Source organism: Moschus berezovskii, chromosome 10 (assembly GCF_049115385.1).
Source record: "Moschus berezovskii isolate FMDL1 chromosome 10, NW_MosBer_1.0, whole genome shotgun sequence".
Classification (NCBI taxonomy): domain Eukaryota; kingdom Metazoa; phylum Chordata; class Mammalia; order Artiodactyla; family Moschidae; genus Moschus; species Moschus berezovskii.
Genome location: NC_142469.1, coordinates 56766217 through 56786544, shown reverse-complemented (window position 1 = coordinate 56786544; position 20328 = coordinate 56766217). Strand labels below are relative to the sequence as shown.

General features: G+C 39.0%; 1 protein-coding gene across 4 annotated transcripts in view; it reads right to left on the bottom strand.

Annotated features, from left to right (window-relative positions):
* The window catches only part of FBXL4 (F-box and leucine rich repeat protein 4), an 80271-nt gene that overhangs the window by 47058 nt on the left and 12885 nt on the right, over positions 1-20328 (bottom strand). Inside the window, exons 2-4 of one of the 4 annotated variants that reach the window (XM_055433201.2) lie at positions 12143-12260; positions 10905-11504; positions 595-940 (exon numbers count right to left, since the gene is read on the bottom strand). In XM_055433201.2, coding sequence (XP_055289176.2) covers positions 595-940; positions 10905-11416 — 858 coding nt within the window. In that variant the 5' untranslated portion in view covers positions 11417-11504; positions 12143-12260. The remainder of the gene's footprint in view (positions 1-594; positions 941-10904; positions 11505-12142; positions 12261-20328) is intronic. The other 3 variants (XM_055433199.2, XM_088840701.1, XM_055433200.2) reach the window with 3 other exon arrangements.

Here is a 20328-nt window from a genome sequence, read left to right as displayed (position 1 = left end):
TGGTATTGGATGCCTGGGAGCCAGGAGTGCTAAATATACCCTAGAAACAACGCTGCGGAGACACACCGAAAACAAGACTTTAGGTAAAGCCTCCCTGTACGTGTCTAGACCAAAAATTATAGCTAGTTAGAAGAATATAGAATAGAGTTAGCAGAGAAGAGTAAGTTACACTTGGAAAAACTGTGCACTATTAAACAGAATAAGGATTCCTCTCACAACCGTATTAATACTATTTTCACAACAAATCATCTTTAAAATAACTGTTATCATGTTAAACACATATTGCCCATGCTTATGCTGTGTAACTGTGAATTAAAGTGGAGTGTAATTTATTACTGCTTTATGTATTTTGGTTATTATTAATCAGTGATAAAACAACATATATCTAAGAATTTGTCCAGAATCACTAAAGTCAATCCAATTACTGAACACAATTTTGTCTAGTTTTTCCAAAGTCAAAACACACAATACATCAGATTATGTATACTTCCCTAATGCTCCAATTTCTCTGACATTCAGCAAAATAAACATTAATATCTAAATATTTTTAAATGATAGTATGTCCACTATTGCTACTGAATATCTTTGGCTTACCTCATAGGGTAGTTTATCAAAATATCCATTACTTGGCCCTTCCCTGAGAGCAGTACTGCTAAACTTTTTGTTCAGATGGTCCATTTCACAATCATCCTTTTCTTCATAGTCATCTTCCTCTAGATCATTCATGTCAATAAGTGAAGTCTTGAGAGAAAGCATGGGCTTGTCCTTCGTACCATGCAACACAACTGCATCTAATTCAGTGTAGTAATCCAGAAGAGAACTATTTATTTCCAGGCGTATAAGATTTGTAGGAAAATTTATCTGCTTAATACAAGGCTTAAACTGGCGAGCTTGGGAAGCATTCACCTTCGTAGGTTTCTCTGACCAAAGAGTCTCCCATCTGTCAAAGAAAGAAATTTCTCTATAATACCATTTAGAATGACATTTTCTGTTAGCGTAAAGTTAGGGGCTCATGCCCAATATGTTCCAGTGTGAAGCAAAACCACTAAACAAAACAGATAGATACAATCAAACCAATAATTATTCCAAGGACATGAAAAAATTTTAAATCTAAATGCCATAGACATTATACTTAAATTATTTTTACAACTCCTTAGAAAGTCATTTTAGGCAGATTTCACAGTTAGTTAAAAACTGGAATCACTAGTCAGAGGTACATAAACAACATTCAATTTTACAGAAAAGTAAACTCCAAGTATTAAAGCACATGAAATAAGAAAGCTTTGGTACATATACACAATGGAGTATTATTCAGCCATTAAAAAGAATACTTTGAATCAGTTCTAATGAGGCGGATGAAACTGGAGCCTATTATACAGAATGAAGTAAGCCAGAAAGAAAAACACCAATACAGTATACTAACGCATACATATGGAATTTAGAAAGATGATAACGATAACCCTGTATGCTGCTACTGCTGCTGCTAAGTCGCTTCAGTTGTGTCCAACTCTGTGTGACCCCATAGATGGCAGCCGACCAGGCTCCGCCATCCCTGGGATTCTCCAGGCAAGAACACTGGAGTGGGTTGCCATTTCCTTCTCCAATGTGTGAAAGTGAAAAGTGAAAGTGAAGTCGCTCAGTCGTGTCTGACTAGTAGCGACCCCATGGACTGCAGCCCACCAGGCTCCTCTGTCCATGTGATTTTCTAGGCAAGAGTACTGGAGTGGCTTGCTATTGCATACTCCGTATACTATAACCCTGTATACGAGACAGCAAAAGAGACACAGGTGTATAGAACAGTCTTTTAGACTCTGTGGGAGAGGGCGAGGGTGGGATGATTTCGGAGAATGACACTGAAATATGTATATTATTATATGTGAAATGAATTGCCAGTCCAGGTTCGATGCATGAGACAGGATGCTCGGGGCTGGTGCACTGGGATGACCCAGAGGGATGGGATGGGGAGGGAGGTGAGAGGGGGGTTCAAGATGGGGAACACATGTACACCCGGGGCAGATTCATGTCAATGTATGGCAAAACCAACTAATATAATATTGTAAAGTAATTAGCCTCCAATAAAAAAAATAAAAAATAAAGCACATAAAAGAAAGCACTCCTGGACTTCCCTGATAGTGCAGTGGATAAGATTCTGCACGCCAATGCAGGGGACACAGGTTCAATCCCTGGTCTGGGAAGATCTCACATGCCACGAAGCAACTAAGCCATATGCTGCAACTACCTAGCCCACATGCCTAGAGCCTGGGATCCGCAACAAGGGAAGGCACCCTCATAAGAAACCCGAGCACTGCGACAAAGAGAAGCCCCCACTTGCCGCAACTAGAGAAAGCCTGTGGAGCAATGAAGACCCACTGCAGCCACACCCGATAGCCCAGCTGGTAAAGAATCCACCTGCAATGCAGGAGGCCCTGGTTCGATTCCTGGGTCAGGAAGATCCCCTGGAGAAGGGAAAGGTTACCCACTCCAGTATTCTGGCCTGGAGAATTCCATGGACTGGACTGTATAGCCCATGGGGTTGCAAAGAGTCAGACATGACTGAGCAACTTTCACTTTCCAAAGCTCTTTATATTCATACCTCTAAGATCCTGGGATGTAACCAGTAAGGTAAGGGGGAATGTTGTGCACTGGAAAATGCATACATTCTAAAGATGGAATAAATTAATTAATTAACTTTAAAAAAAAGAAAGCAAGCAGTCCTGTGTGTATGCCCTAAACCAACTGTGAAAACTAAACTCACCACCTTGCCTCATAAAGGTATCCTTTCCTGTTTCTGTTACTGGCATAATACAAATTCAAAATTTTCATTATCCTTGATTTTCTTTTACCCAGTCATTAAGTTTTATCAAAGTTTTCATGAAACTGTCTCATATATGCCCTTCTCCTAAATTTCCACTATTGTCATCTTTGAGTCATCCTTGTACCCTCCAGACCTAGCAACTAGCTAACATGTAAACAGGTAAGTAACATTTTCTCCTGTTTCTTCAAAATGAACTTCCACTATTCAGCCAGGTTAATCACTACTTTCCAGATAATAAATTTATTTTCACAGAAAGGTATTTGCTCATGTTGCCTCTCCAATCAATGAAATGCCTAAATTACAATCATCAGCCCATCTTTTCTTCAAGGACTAACTCATATTCTATGTCTTTACAGATATTCTTATAAAATTATTTTCCAAAATTGTTTAAAGATTCTTCATAACATAGCATCATTAAATATATATATACTCTCACATATATGGCATAAATAACCATTTTTCTAATAGTTTTTTCTAATGTATCAGATAAAATTAAAAACACAGACAAAAATACTTCAATAAACTTCTTTTGCTGTTTAAATTTACTTTAGCTGGCAGAATTTTTAAATACAGATTTTATGTCAAGGTCTAAGTACACTTTTAAGTCTCCCAATAAATACTGCAAACTATTTTCAAAGCAGCTTATGCCAACAGTATGTAAGAATAACCACTGAAAGCATCCTCTATTTTTATGTATATATTTATTTATTTGGCTGTGCCAGGTGTCAGTTACAGCATTCAGGATCTTTGGTTGCAGTATGTGGGATCTAATTACCTGACCAGGGATTGAACCCAGGCGCCCTTCCTTGGGAGCCTGGAGTCTTAACCACTGGACCACCAGGGAGTTCCCAGTATTCTCTGTTTTTTTTAAAAGAAAACTCTAAATTCATAGTGACCCATATCTCTGTGACATAATTTATAATTTACTATTAATAACACTTAAGATGTTTTCATATGCTTATTATTCACATCAAATTTTCTTGCTTCCAGTATATTGTCAGTTCATTTCCTTGCCCCAATGACTTATTGATACCTATGTAAAAATTGACTACAGCAAAGCAATGAGGAAGCTGAAATATACAAAAGTGTGAAACTCTGGGAAGAAATCTGAGCCAAGACTATAGAAGTCATCGACATACAAGTACCATAATGGTCTTTAGGCCAAGATGGGAGCAAGATAGGCATATAGCACCAATTTCACGAGAAGGGAATTTTGGTAATTTCTACCTTTAGGAATAAAAGCATAAGGCAGAAACTCAATGGGGATTCCAGTAAACATATCACTGACAATAAGAGTAGGAACTTTTATAGTTAACAGAACCCTTAAAATCACCCCATATTTGTGAGATTTGCTACTTCTCTCCTGAACACTAGGGATAAAACCCATCAAACACATAAAGGGACTCTGAGTATTTATATTTAGAGACAACCTGGAAGTAGGAATAGAGAGACTGGCCCTGCTATATAATCAACCTTGGGAGGCAGGGGAACAGTTCAAGGAACACGGCAGGTTGTGGCAGATTTAAGAGGGAAACGAAAGCAGGATGAGCATTCTCACTTTCTGTGACAAGGCAGAAGAGCAAATTTGAAATGGCAGCCTAGATTAAGAAGTGCTCCTAAAGTCTAAATACAAAAATCTTAAGGGTTTCTAACAATGGTATTGATCTGAACACTCTACTGAAGATCCAGGCAGTTCAACAGAGCTAGCCATATAGGAACAGAAGTATGAAACATTTAAAACCATGTTCATAGGGAAATGCCTTCCTAACTTTGGACAGAATGTTTCCAAGAATCCTGGAGTACATGGCAGAAGGTATGAGAAAACTCCGACTTCGGTTTTGCTCATCCTTTTGTTGCTGCTAGAAAATGACATCAAGTGATGTTGGAGGTTTTTCTCACGTCCAAGAAGCAAGGACCACTCAGGACCCTGTGAAATAACTGCCTGCACTGGTTCACAGCACAAGTGGACAAAACCAGCCTGTTTTACTGTTTAGCTTCAATGAGAAGTTTTTATGAAGCTTAACAGAAACACTGAAAATGTAATACAGAAATCACCTCTGCCAGGTCCTTTGCAATAAATAAAGACAGACAAAACATGTTCTTTATGCAAAGCTAGACCTGCATTATAACACAAATTACATTATAAAATTACAAATATAAGCTTGAAAACAAGCATTGATTAGAGCAGAAATATTCTATTGAAATAATGTATTAATCTACTAAAGTCTCCCCCCCTCTACTTTGCAAAATGGACATTAAGATGATACTTTAAAAAGACTTCCTTAACATTTCTAGCATGTTTAAACATATAAGGGTTAGCATCACTTTTGCTTCTGACTTTAGATAGTATAAATATTACATATTTAATTATAAATAAATCATAAGTTTAAATATGATAGCATACTTAAAGTAGAATAATATCAAATCATCAGTTTTTAAATGTCTAAACATAAAAAAATTCAGGTATCATTAATTATATTTTATTTTTCTTGATAACCTAAAAAGTAGCTAAGAAAAGTGCTAAAAAGATGAAAAATAACTTTATAGGTCTGTGGCCATTTAAATTAACATTAACTATGAGACCAATACAATTGATTTAGGGGTATCTGCACTAAAGTGATTTTTTGTTTAAAATTCCAACAGAACTAGACTATATTATTTTAAAGTTAGAAAGATATCTACCTAACAAGAGAATATATCAATATCTTTTTAAAATTATCATATAGTTGATTTATAACATTGGTTTCAGGTATACAACACAATGATTCAATATTTTCATAGGTTATAAAATGTTATTATATTACAAAATAATGACTATTCTAAAATATTGGTTGTATTTCCTATGCCAAAATCTTTCTGTTTAGAAAACTAAAGCCTGAATTTTAAAAACTAGTGAGTGAAAGCAAGCAAGCAGATACAAATAAATGCACATGTGCATGCCTGTGTACACGTAATACACACAAACATACACACTTACACATAATTTTCCATGAGACAGCCCTGACTCTCTTAAATCCTCTAGACTCAGAGCTGCGCTGATGAGATTAAACCGCTCTAAATCATGGCTTCTGTAGTCTGCACATTTATATGCTAACTTTATCTGCCCATACAGTATATTTCTCTACTGGACAAATGTGACAAACAATTATTTTAAATCTACAGTCGCATGTACAGAACTTAGTGTGGAATCCCCATCAGAATGTGCTTCATCTGCATTTGAAGCACTTAATTCCGGGGTGGTATCAGCATTCTCTGGGCTTCCCTGGTGGCTCAGAGGTTAAAGCATCTGCCTTCAATGCAGGAGACCTGGGTTCAATCCCTGGGTCGGGAAGATCCCCTGGAGAAGGAAATGGTAACCCACTCCAGTATTCTTGCCTGGAGAATCCCATGGACGGAGAAGCCTGGTAGGCTACAGTCCACAGGGTCGCATAGAGTCGGACACGACTGAGCGACGGAACGGACGGATCAGCATTCTCTTCACCAGTTCACGTATTTCTTCTTCTCTTGATCGTACTGAATGCCTACTATGTGTCCAGAGCTTGGACACCAGACACTCTGCCTCTGTAACTGCTGACCTGCTGTTACCCACTGAGGAAGTCTCTCCAGGGCTCCCAGGAAGCAGCAGGTGGACAAGACAGGGAGAGAGATGTTTCTCAACAGAAACTGGAGAAAGCAAGTTTTCTAACATATTCAGGTTGGAAGCCAGGCCCACGGATGCAAATTACTTCCCTGTAACCAAAATTCTTCCTGGTTACTAAGCACATCTAGTAGTCAGCACAAAGAAAGATCTCTTGCCAACACTCTTCCATTTTACCAGCTGAAAGTGAAAGGGGAGAATAGGAAAACAAGAATAAAATTAAAGTATTCTAAGAGGTGTACTTAACTCACTCTGTGTTTCTCAGCCCGCCACTAAAGGGCACTAACAAACTGGCATCTGCTTTAAAAAGAACCAGTAAAAGGTCTGATTATTTCTGACTTAAATCACAAAATCATGCTTCACAAAGTCAAGGGGACCAGATCATGACCAATCTGTGAAATCACTGCTTAAGCAACTTCCTTTGGCAGCAAATCCTGTGACAGCCATTTTCTTTCTCCCTGCTTTCTTAACTTCAATATTATATAGTGAAAATGCTTTCAACACTCAAGAGTACCACTAAATTTTAACCCCAAATAGCTTTATTCCAATCAGTTTGACCTCAATTTCTCTTCTCTTTTCCCTGTCTCTCTCTTCCAATGTGTAACCCTGCACTTGCCTTTTTTCTGACTCTTACATAAGCATCTATTAAGATCTTATCCTCAGGACCAGGACACTCTATACGATTTTCTTTTCTCTTGGTAGAACACTAGGCAAGAAGTCAAAAGACTTTGAGATCTTACAGGACTACTTATAACTTTCCCACTTTACTCACCGAATATAAGAAATGTAATCAGACAAAATGGGGAAAGATTGCTTTTCAATTTTCTGGGACATGTTCATTTCCCATTAACAAATTCTTGAACTACTCCAACACACTCTCTTACTTGCTGAGCCCTAAGGTGGAAATAAGGGCTTCCCAGGTGGCTCAGTGGTTAAGAAACCGCCTGCAATGCAGAAGACTCAGGTTTGATCCCTGGGTCACAAAGATCCCCTGGAGAAGGAAAAGGCAACCTGCTCCAGTAATCCTGCCAGGAAAATCCCATGGACAGAGGAGCCTAGTGGGCTACAGTCCACAGGGTCACAGTCAGAATCAGACATGACTGAGAGACTCAGCACACACATACACACACACGTACGTGTAAAGTTGCCAACTGCTCTTTATTTGAGATTCTGAGCATGCTAATTTCTCAGTATAAACTGGGGTTTCTTTTATGAAATGACAGTGATGAAAACGACATTGGTAGCAAAGTAAATAATCTGACAACTCTGTACCAGTTCTCTTTTATTATCAATACATTATGTCTACCAGTGTATTAGAGCTGACTTTCTCTACCTACGCTCGGCTTATTTCCTGGTTGTTCTGTGCTCATACCCCAGATCTGCAGCCTTGCTCCTTAGGGCTCCCAATTGCAGCCTTCTACAGAGAACCACATGGGCTCCCAGAGCCTCTTCACGGAGAGTAGCAGGTCTCTGGAAGACTTTCATCTCCTTCCCACTCCCCTAGTTCACAGCCCAAGACAGACGAGCAGGGCTGTCCAAGTCCAGCTCCCTGGCAACTCAGCCTCCAGGCTGACTGCGATTTCACAGGACACTGCATCCTTGCCTTCTTCCCTTCCTTACAGTACTTTCCCTTCTCCCTTACTGGTTTCTCCAGGAGCACTTTCCTAACAAATCCTTGGCGGAGGAATAGTCTTCTCAGGTCTGCTTCTGGGAAACTGGATCCAAGAGCTCTACGATTTTCCAGAGCTTGTGGCCCCTTGACAGCTTGTTCTCTCCACTCTGGGACTTGTCTCACTTCTTGAAACACCAAGATTTCACCTCATGATTCCACTTTTGCATGTGCTGTTCTCACTTCACCTTTCCTACCCAAATTAAAGCCTTACTCAACCCTCAGTCCCAAGTAAGTCACTTACTCTGGGAGGACTTCTCTGAGCCCCACAGGCTTCCCTCTGTCAGCACATGCACCCGGCAGTTCCCCAGCCCTTTTCCAGGCTGGCCTGTAAAACTCAAAGAACAAGACCCACATCGGTCCAGCCCTCTGTTTTGTTCCCAGCAGCGAGCGGGCAGAGAAGGTGTTCAATCAATGTTTCTGTCTAAATATTCACCAAAATGCTAACACTTATTAAATCTGGGCAGAAGAACTGTGGGGTTTTTTATACAAATCGTGGGGTATTTTCTAACAAGTTTTTTAAACAATGAAACTGATTTCATAATCAGTAAAAACTTTAGGCCCTTTTTTTATCCTGAAGTAATACATATTAGTTAGATTCTTTTCCTCAAAAGCTAATGGTGTTTTCTGTGGAATAAGGCTAAAAATCAGTTAAGCAAAGTAGACTTACATCTGTAAATATAAAGTTGTCATTTTCATCACAATCACACACTACAGCTCTCAGCTAGGAACCCAAGAGCACGATTTATAGTCACAGTCAGTTACACAGAAATTAAGTTTTATATCTTATCCAGATACTGATTCATCTTTTTAGGGAATAAGTAGATAGCTTTGTAGGAAAGAGGCAGAGAATGACAGAGTCCAACAACACAGTTTTCACATAAGCAAGCATCCTATTCAAAGAAATTCAAAGCATCCCCTTTCAGAAAAAAGTCTGTATAATAAAGGATACTGGTTTTCTGTGTTTTAAAAACTGATTCATTAATAACATTGTTGACAATGAATTATCAAATTTGTTCTTATAAGAATGAATAAAGATTATACCAGCAGTGTCCAGCTTGAGCTGAGCTGTATTCTGCATTTGCTTCCTGGTAGCCTGGGAGGTGCTTTTTGGAGCTGAGGAGACAAGAACCTCTTCTCAACTCAAAGGGAGGAGTGTGTTAGGCCATACCAGATCTGCTCCCCTACTCCTCCTCCATGGGCAGTTGAGCTCCTACAGTTTAACAGGTGCTCACAAACTGCTCTTGGCCTAGAATAAGCTCATAAGGGCAGAGATTTTTTTCTATTTTGTTCATTGTTCATTACGTACCTCAACACAGAGAACAATGCTTAGTACATGGTAGACACTCAAATATTTAGTGAATGAATAAATGAAGCAAAATAAAGATTTAAAACTGGTAAGATCAAGTAATAGAAAATGGACAAATATTAATAACATGATAGACAGTTCAAGGAGAAGGAAATATAAATGGCTCTTAAAAACGAGAAAACATTCAACCTCACAGATGACAAAAGAATTTTAACTTAAAGTTAACACGAGATAACATTTTTCACCTACCAAATTAACAAAAACGCTAAAATTTCTTAAAACACTCTACAGGTGAGGCTTTAGTAAAACATGCATGCACGTACACTGCTGGTGGGACTATAAATAGGTTGAGCCTCCTTGAAGGGAAATCTGGCACGTGTTAACACTACAAATACACAGACCCTTGGCCCAGCAAAATTTCTCGCAAGTTACCCACATGCATGCTTGTACACATGCAAAGTGACTCAATGGCAAGGTTATTCATTGCATTAATATTAATAATAGCAAAGTATGGAAACAACTAAGAAGCCATCAATAGGGGAGGGGTTAATAAGTTGGTGCATACATACACTACACATTACTTGCAACTGTAGAAAAGAATAAGGAAGCTCTCTGCATTTATATGAAAAGATCCAATATATACCACTAAGTGAAACAAATAAGGTGTAGAATAATGTAAACGGTGTGCTTATTTTTGCGTATAAAGAAAAGTAAAGTGAATATATTTGTATTTGTTTATATATGCATAATAAAACTCTGGAACAATGCAAAGGAAGTGGATAAAAGTGGTTTCTTTGAGTGCAGGGTGGATCCTAGGGACGTGGAGAACAGGGTATAAGAATGCATTATGTACTTTTTAGATTACTGAATATAATTACCTAGTCAAATAATTAGATTCTAAAAAATCAGGAGGCTGAACTACAGAAACAAGAGAGGAAGAGAGAGGCTCCATGATGCAAATCAATGATGTAAATAAATAGGTTTTTAGGGAGAATGCATGAACACTTAAGGCAGCATTTATTTTTAAATGAATATACTTGTTACAAAAACATCCATTTAGCACTGAAGCTAATCCCCTAAGGACCTCCTCTAAAGTATTACTCTGTAGGCTGACTTTGAGTTAACCAAAGTGTTTAAAAGCAATAACATGATGCCTGTTTGAAAATATGTTAGAAATCTTACTTCCAACTAACTTCTCAGATTGGCTCATGTTCCAGTTAGTTCAAATCATGCTTTTCATTTATAGTAAACTCACACACAAATCTCACAATCCATGGTTATTATGGGGTGAGGTATAAAGAATGCATTAAATTTATCTGATCCTTCTTTCCCTATCAGAAAAGGGAAAAGTTTAAAAATTGAATTTGTTTAAATTACCTAACAGAACAATTTCAATGAAAAAAGACCTCCAGTACTGAAACCACCACCATCTTTCAGCAGTAAAATGTGGTCATTAAAAAAAAATGAGTCTTACCTGACGTCAGCCAGTGGACCTGGGGAATAGGGATTTGCAGAACAAGCTAGAATTCTAATGACTGCTCCAGGATGATAGGTTTCCAGAACGTGAACAGCTGTAGGATACACCTGTTGTTCAAAAGCAAGTTCCACATAGTCTTGGCTCTGGAAATTTGCTGGCGTCCTCTTGAATGGCACAGGAGCACTGGGACACTGATCCCACCATGTTCCGTAAGTTCGAAACACAGCTGTCTGAGTAAAGTCACCGGAACTTGGAAATACATTTGGGACACCTGCTAAGTTCCACATGGTATAGGACATGCTATTCTCACTCCCATAATGGGAGCTGAAATCCACTACCTCTTTGGCATACTGGACCACCTCTGCATTTAGAGGGGAGGTCCGGCTGTTTGATTCTACAGTTCTATGGCTGTTCATTATTTCTCCTCTTGTAGCCGTCCTGGCTCGGCGCCGAAGGCACATATAATAAAACATAGTCAGAACTGTTAACATGGGAAAGACCGGTGACATCTAGGTGTGAATTATGAAGCTTCAAAAGGTCAGGTGTCCTCAGTAAGACGCATGAACTCTTTGAAGGATGTTCTAAAAAAATGAATGGCTTGGTAAAATAAAATAATTTAAATAAGTAGAAAAATGCATGGATAAGGTAACAAACTGGCTTTTTACCCAATGTAATTTCCCAGAATGAAACAAACAAACAAAAAATTCACTGTAAATGTGAATTTCTAAATAATCTACCTAGTGTACTTTTAAGAAACCTGAATACTGAAAATGTATACAATTTTATGCTATACGGGAAGCAAAACTGATATTATAAGGCAATGGAAGACGTATGACCCAAGAAACCCGATTTTGTACAAAATTATAACTATCCTTCAAGAAATACTAAGTCCTTGAACTTTTGAAATTAAAATTATTTAAAATATATGGCAAACCACTAAAATACTGCTGTAAATCCAAAAGGATCTTAGGCATTTTATAACTTCACATTTTAACGAATAATTCCCTATTGTTAATTATGACTCACTTCTGAACATGCTAAGTACAGATTTCACATTATGGGAATATAGTTTTCTGGAGCTGACAGTTAATCCAGACCAACTAAATTAACTGCCTTACACATCACAGATCACCAGACAGTGTTTAATTTATTATAACTCCCAGCATTATTTGTGAGGGCAGTCCATGGCTGGCTGGCATCTGGTTGGTTGCCAGCTCCTCTTAGAAATCACTCACCCCAGACAGAACGGTCACAGGATACACACCGGAAATGCAAAGGTTGGCACTCATCCATGTGGCCTGACAGTTACACCCTGATTTCAGGTGCAAATATTGAAATACGACATTCTTTTACCTGTAAGACAAGAGTTTTAGAAAATATTTTTATTTCTAACTTAGGAAGCCAAATATCCCAACAAGATTATTATCATAGAGAAACAGCTACTTATTAGATACAGAACACTCAAATAGAACAGTCACTTTTTCCGAATTGCATGGACAATTTTGAATAATTAATATATTTTTTAAATGTTATGATAGAATGTAATAAAAATATTATAAATGAACCCTTTCTATATGAACGTTACAAACCCATAGCTTATGGGTCAAACCATGCCAGCAGATATACCCATGCTAAGTGCTTAGTTGCTCAGTAACTGTGACCCCATGGACTATAGCCCACCAGGCTCCTCTGTCCATGGGACTTCCCAGGCAAGACTACTGGAGTGGGTTGTCATTTCCTTCTCCAGGGGATCTTCCCAACCTAGGGATTGAACCTGAGTCTCCTGCACTGCAGGCAGATTCTTTACCATCTGGGCCACCACGGAAGCCCAAGGATAAGACATGCCCCTGGGTGGATTTACTTTAATAAGACAAAATAGTGATTTGTAAAGTTGAAGAAATTTATAACTTTTAACAGTCAAGAAGACCCTGTGAGAAGAGGCCTGAGCTTCCCTGGTGGCCACTCCTGTTCTCAGCCAGCTCTCCTAGTTCACGACAGACCTGGCCCCTGTCTGGACTGACTAGCTAACCTCTTGGCTACACAAACAAGGCAATCAAGCATACTCATTTTTCTACCTGTGAAGCCTTGAGTTTAACCTCTCCTAAGTCAAAGAAGGAAAACACAGCAATTTTTCTTTAGTAGAGCAATGTGCTAGCCTTTCAAAACAGTACACTAAGATTATAAAACATTAAACGTCTCTCCCACCCAAAACCTCTCACAGCTTTTTGTTCTTACATATAAGATACAATCTAAACCTCTTGGTTTGACATTTCAAGGTTCTCCTCAAGCTGGACCCATTTCTTTGCATCTAATGCAGTAAACTCTGTCACCTTCTAAACATCCTTCATATTTTACTTTAATCTCCCTAACTCTACCATTCCTTTTCCAACCCCTTTATTCCGTAAGTAGGTTAATTATCTGGCACTACCTTTGTATCAGGTACGTACTCTTGTTTCCACTAGGGCCTACATTAGGACCAAGTTTCTTGGAGGAAGGAATATAGCCAAAGACTTCATTTATCAAAGTACTCAGTACACAAAATATGACACATGCTGACAAAAATATGATAAAATATATATATATATAAATCTAAAATAAGTTAAAATTAGATAACAGCATCTTCACAAGTGATGCTAGTGCTAAAGAACCCGACTGCAATGCAGGGATCCAGGTTGGATCCCTGGATCTGGAAGATCCCCTGGAAGGGGAAATGGCAACCCACTCCAGTATTCTTGCCTGGAGAAGCCCATGGACAGAGGAGTCTGGCAGGCTACAGTCCATACGGTCACAAGGAGTCAGACATGACTGCAGTGACTTAGCACAGCACATACAATGGCATCTTCTGCCTCTCAATCCTGGCCAGATCCAAACACACTGAAATGCTTGACAAAATGTAACCAGTAACACAGGAAATAAAGGACTGAGTTAGAAACAAGTGAGGAAAACCTACAGTTGTGAGAAACAAAGAGGGAAATCAAAGAGCAGAGAACAGAAATGGAAGCTATGACTCAGGGAACCTGTTACAGGTCTCAGTGGCTGTAATAGAAGGACTTTCAATACCCATGCAGAGGGGTGATTTCAAGCCACAGGTCCCATTTGGAAGAATCTTCCTAAAGCCAAAATTCAGGAGAAATCACCCTATCTGTGAAACCAGGAACATGAAAGCTTAGCTCACTGGCCAGGAAGCCAAAGGATACTTGACATCAACGTGGGCAGTGGGAAGAAAGTCAGTGGAGGGAAGTCAGAACCCTGTCAGGCAAGTACCAGGCAGAGTATGGGCCTAGATTCACACTGCCTTCATGGTTGAGAATCGCTATACCATCCCCAAGCAAAAAGATCTAAAAAGAAACAATAGTCCTGAACTGGGAGAGGCAGATGTGAACCTCTCTGCAGGGATGCTTCCACACATAGGACTGACTGCTGCTGCTGCTCCTGCTAAGTCGCTTCAGTCGTGTCCGACTCTGTGCGACCCCATAGTCGGCAGCCGACCAGGCTCCGCCGTCCCTGGGACTCTCCAGGCAAGGTCCCTGGGACTCTCCAGGCAAGGTCCCTGGGACTCTCCAGGCAAGGTCCCTGGGACTCTCCAGGCAAGAATACTGGAGTGGCTTGCCATTTCCTTCTCCAATGTGTGAAAGTGAAAAGTGAAAGTGAAGTTGCTCAGTCGTGTCCGACTAGTAGCGACCCCATGGACCGCAGCCCACCAGGCTCCTCTGTCCATGCGATTTTCTAGGCACGAGTACTGGAGTGGCTTGCCATTGCCTTCTCCACAGGACTGACTAAACCCTTACAAAAGATGCATCTCAGCACAAACTTACAGACCACAGCAGAAAATGAACCACTATGACAGACAGTCGGTAGGCAGACTCACTAAATGGAAGAACCTGCACCCTAAGAACAAGAAACAATAGAACACTCCGGACAAGAATTTTTGGGGCAAGAGTAATAAAAGCATGTGTTGAAATAAATAAGGTACTTCTGCAACATGTTACATGTTCTCGTCCTGATAAACCATGAGTCAATGAAACAGATTCATCTTCAGGACAGACAACACGGAGTGCTGAAGTATAGGACAGGTTGTAAATGTGGGAAAATAATGATTTAGAATATCACCTCTTTATTCAAACATTCCACCCACCACAAGGATAAATCTGTCAAAGAAAAAAATTTACCAATGCACAAATATCAATCAAATCTTTAACACCAACACCTGAAATGACATAGCTCTTTCTTTTACAACTTATAGTGAGTGAAGTCGCTCAGTTGTGTCCAACTCTTTGCGACCCTGTGGACTGTAGCCCACCAAGCTCATCTGTCCAAGGGATTTTTCAGGCAAGAATGCTGGAGTGAGTTGCCATTTCCTTCTCCAGGGAATCTTCCCGACCCAGGGATTGAACCCAGGTCTCCCGCATTGCAGGCAGACGCTTTAACCTCTGAGCCACCAGGGAAGCCCAACTTATACTTTACTTCAAAATAGGCCCCCAGGTGAATTAAGAAGCATAATTTCCCAAAGAAGTTACTTGGCCCCTCTCTTTCTGGAAAGAAAAAGAATTAATGAAATAAATTTAAACTGAAAAAGTGAAATTCAGAAAAATCCCACTCAATTGACATCTCAGCTAATTTGGAAAGACTGTGGGTGTTTTATTCCTGGAAATCTTCAAGGGAAGGACAGAACCTATTTGTCAAGGTGGATGGATGGGTTTGACTCTATAATCTTTAGATATCACTTCTCCCTCCGAGTCTATAAACTGCTGCAATGGAGCTCCCTTTACTTTCTTTATAAAGCTGTATTTATCAGAAAGTAATAGTTTTATAAAACCAAAGAAACATCTGCAAAATAAGATCCCATCATTCATGTCAACTTGCACAATCATTCTTGGCAAAAAGATCGAGACAAATTCTATTTGACCTACTGAACCACAAACTTTATAACTGTTTTCCAGCTAGCTTTTACCCTCAGATTATGGGATAATATCAAAAGCATCAAGACTGTCATGTAGGCAGTATCATTTTTAAGCTGGTGTTAAGCAAACTTTTGCATTGCAGCAACATACATAAAAGTGAGTTATAAATATACATATTATATATGAGTTATAAATACACATATTATATACATGCAATAAATATACATATGTTCAAAGAGCTTCGGTATAGAAGAGATGCTTTATTTTTTTCAACTATGGATAACAATAATCTACAGGGTTAATTTTCTGTGAGATAAAGCTATACTGACAAAAGGAAGGAAAGGCACTGGAAAACCTAATATATTTATTCTTTTACCAGTCATAATATTTAGAAAAATATAGTGCAGCTAACACTTGTTGTTGTTTTTTTAAATAAACAAGGCAGAGAAATAAAAAAGGAAAATTTACAAATCCATTGTTAACATCCTTCATTGATTCTAAACTCCTTTCCAGTCAACTAAGATGACACATAACAGTGTCTGGGGGTGAGGATGAACATGTGGAGAAGAAAGGATAGCTCACTCTACTTTTCCCTGGGAAATGAAGCTGAAAAAGGGAATAGAGCCGCAGTTTCAGGACTCATGTGGGCAGCAACGACCAATACACAAGTTCAAATTGTCCATGTACTGTCTGGACTTCTGCCAAGGCATTGAGGCAATTTGTGATAACCAATGAATGTCCCAATGGGCAATGAACCAAATGTGAAAGATACAATAACTCCCCTTTAGGAGGAGAATGGAATTCAAAGACAAAATGATTTTTCCCCCCAGATACAAGTAAACAAATATTAGTCTGGTACACTAAATTTGTCCAAGAGGGTGACTATAATATACACCTTTTGGGAGACATTTTCTTTCCCAGTTCATTAAAAAAACTACATTACTATTAAACACAACGTATAAAAACACTATTTTCCATTTAACAAGAATGTCTGAATTAGAAATACAATGATCTTTATTCATTTAATCCAATAACTTGTCAACAATGATTACAAAGTAAGAAATTCCCCACAACACACTGAACGCTTATACTAGCACAATCAAGGAATACAAAACAACAGCCATTTTAACCTGTATCAGGAGACTTTCATACTCCTTGGGAAACAACTTGCTTTATGCGACATCATTTTATTATAATACAACTTTATTTTCAACCTCATCTTTCATATTATAAAATGCTTAACAAAGTTAAATAATACAATTACAGAGAAAGCAATAACAGTGGAAAAGAGAAATTAAGAGGTATAGACAAGGGAGAACATATGTTTACTACTGAGATTTGAAGTGAGATGGGGAGTCGATGAGGCGGAGAGAAACAGGATGGCAGGAACTGCAGAGAAGAGGGCAGAGGAACCAGGAGGAAGGAAAAGGGGCTTTTCATGAAATCAACAAAAGGAGGGAACTAGGATGAATGTGAAAGCTTAGGTTCATGGTATAGTGGAAGAACCTGGAGAACAAGTTTAAAACTCCACAGAGGATTCTCAACTTATTTGAAAGTGAAAAGATATGGGAAAAGATAAAAAGGCTAGGCAGAAAGGCACAGTCTCACACTGAAGGCAAGTCATAACAATACGTACTTGCAAAATAGCCCACAGAGACATGTCAGCGAAGTGACAGAAAAAACTGAGAGTTTCGGCAGCCTTGCAGGATGTTACCGAAATGTCATAGAGGGCGGAATGTGGTAACAAATCCAGAAAAAAAGCTGAACTTTAAATGCTGTCATTTCTGAATCCTGCTGAAACTGATCAAGAGACACTCCTTTGAGGAAAGGACTTTTCAGGTTGAGTCTAGAAATCCAGACATAGGGGAATGGAGGATAATATCAGTCAAGAAAAGAAAGGGGTTATATTTGAACTTGGTATAGCAGCTGATACTCCCAACCAGCCCTCTTCCCTGGCCAGCCCTCTGTAGGCTTCCACACCATTATATGCTCTCCTATCTCCTCCTGCCTTTCCGGTAACTTCTGTGTCCTCCCTCAGACTCCTCTCTCCTCGTTCTTCTAAAATACTTAGAGGTTCTATTAAAGGAAGGCTGTCTTTTTAATCACTTCCCACTTATCTTGGACTAGTTTTCTCCCTCTATCTTCAACTTCACATGCCCCACCCTTCCTACAGACCTACCAGAACACCTACCACAGCCTCAGCTGCACCTGTACTTTCATACCTCAGCATCTCCAGTCTCCCACTGAGGCTACGTGGCTCTGAAACTCCCTTACTCTTCCTCTGTTTGACATCCTCTTACTCACCTTTAAGGTTCAGACCTTATGCACTACTCAGTGCACTACTCTTATCTTTCATGTGCATTTCTTATGTGTGTGAGTGCTCAGTCATGTCCAACTCTTTATGGCCCCCTAGACTGTAGCCCCCAAGCTCCTCTGTCGGTGGAATTTTCTACACAAGAATACTGGAGTCGGTTGCCACCTCCTACTCCTGGGGGTCTTCCCAATCCCTAGGGATCGAGCCCGTATCTCTTGCATTTCCTGCATTGGCAAACGGATTCTTTAACACTGTGCCACCTGGGAAGCTCACCATTTCTTACATGCTGAGATATTTTTTTCTACTATAATAGACTACAAAGTCCTCAAGTTAAAAGAATGTTTCTTAATGAGAACTATATCCTTACGGCTTAGCACATGCCAATATATGCTCAGTAAACATTTATTCATTTTTTTGAGACCAGCAGAGTAGATGGCAGAAGAGAATTAAAATAAATAAGTTTAAAATAGACACAAAAATAAGCCAGTGACCCTTCAAGATAAGGCACATGTAGACCCCCCAAAAAAAGAAGCAAAAAAAAAAGTTCCATATCTTGATACAGAGAAAAAGAGAAAAATGGGTAATAAAAACAGAAACACAACAGGTAAGAATCAAATATATAACCTTCCTTGAAGCCATCCAATAAGGAATAGTATATATATATATCGAAATTTTACTATTCAAAGAGAACGTAAAAAAGTGGTAACTTCTGTTAATACAAAAGCAGCCTTGAATACATAAAAGAGACCTGACCTTGGCCACAAAGAAACTCTGATTGAAATTAAAGAAAGATTCATGAAAGACATGATTGGAGAGGTAAAAGAAGCTATTTTCTCAAATATGATGATTTTTTTTTTAACACTTCAAATCTATGTTAAGACCATATGGTGATTACGGAGAACTGGAAAAAACTGTGGATGAAAAAGTTCTTTAAAAAGCGAGAGAGACATAAGTTCAGAGTAAAAGAAAAGAGACAGGCCAAAAAGGGCAGTAATATAAGAGTAAGGGTAAAAAAGACAGGTCAATATTTTTCTGCTATTACATACACTGCTGCTGCTGCTAAGTCGCTTCAGTCGTGTCCAACTCTGTGCGACCCCATAGACGGCAGACCACCAGGTTCCCCGTCCCTAGGATTCTCCAGGCAAGAGTACTGGAGTGGGGTGCCATTTCCTTCTCCTATTAGATACACTAGGGAGGAGCAAAGGTGGAGTCTTACAAAAGCATCCCTCTTCCTTCATCATTATTCACAAGGCACAACATTGAAAACATACAGCAGTGTCAGTAAGGAGACTACTGGGGGTGGAATATTATGACATTAAGTGCCTCTCTCTTTCTCTATGTCAATTCTTCTCCAGTTGAAACATTTTTATTATGACTATAGGTTTTAATCAACAAGGTCCCAATACAGAATAAACAGGTAGAGTTTGACTGAACCATGTGGATGAACAAAGAAAAGAGAGCCTTCTATCCAGCTTCATGTCTGTTTGAAAACCCAGGCAAATAAAGCAAAACAAGCAACCAGGAAGAAAAACCTGAAGGCCAGGGGAAAATCTTGAAAATCAAAGCGGTAAACTAAAATCTTCCAGAAATCACGGTAGGCCTTGAAAATACAAAAAGTATCGAACACAATGGGCTCTTCAGAATTTCTGCTGAGTCAACACGCAAATGGTGAGGATGAAGCAGGAAATGCCTAACAAGTGAAACTAGGAATAAACTTTGTCCAAAAGCAAAGGATGAGGTTTAGAACCAACTTAAACTAGGAACTGACAATGGTTAGTTCTGTACAATGCTTTATTTCTTATTTCTTTCCTAGACTTTAACAATCAAATCTAAATTTATGAAATATTTCACAAGCAATCTTTTAGCAGCAAGAAAAAAGAATTTAGGAGTCAATGTTAAAAAAAAAGCCACATAACGGTAGGATAAGTGAATTGTGATTTTCTGATACAATAGACCTGGAAACTCTCTTCCTACCAAAGATTCTATTTCACAAGTGACAAATAAGGAAGTTTCCAGTCACACAGGCATGATACTATAAAGTACCTTACTTACAAATGCCACTAATGCTACCTCTGTTTTACATTTTTCTTAATTATTTATGACGAGTAAGAATAAATCATCTGAGCTGGAAGAACTATAAATCAGAAAAACCTGAAACCTTTAACAGACACATGATGCATATTTAACTAAAACCTAGAGTATTAAA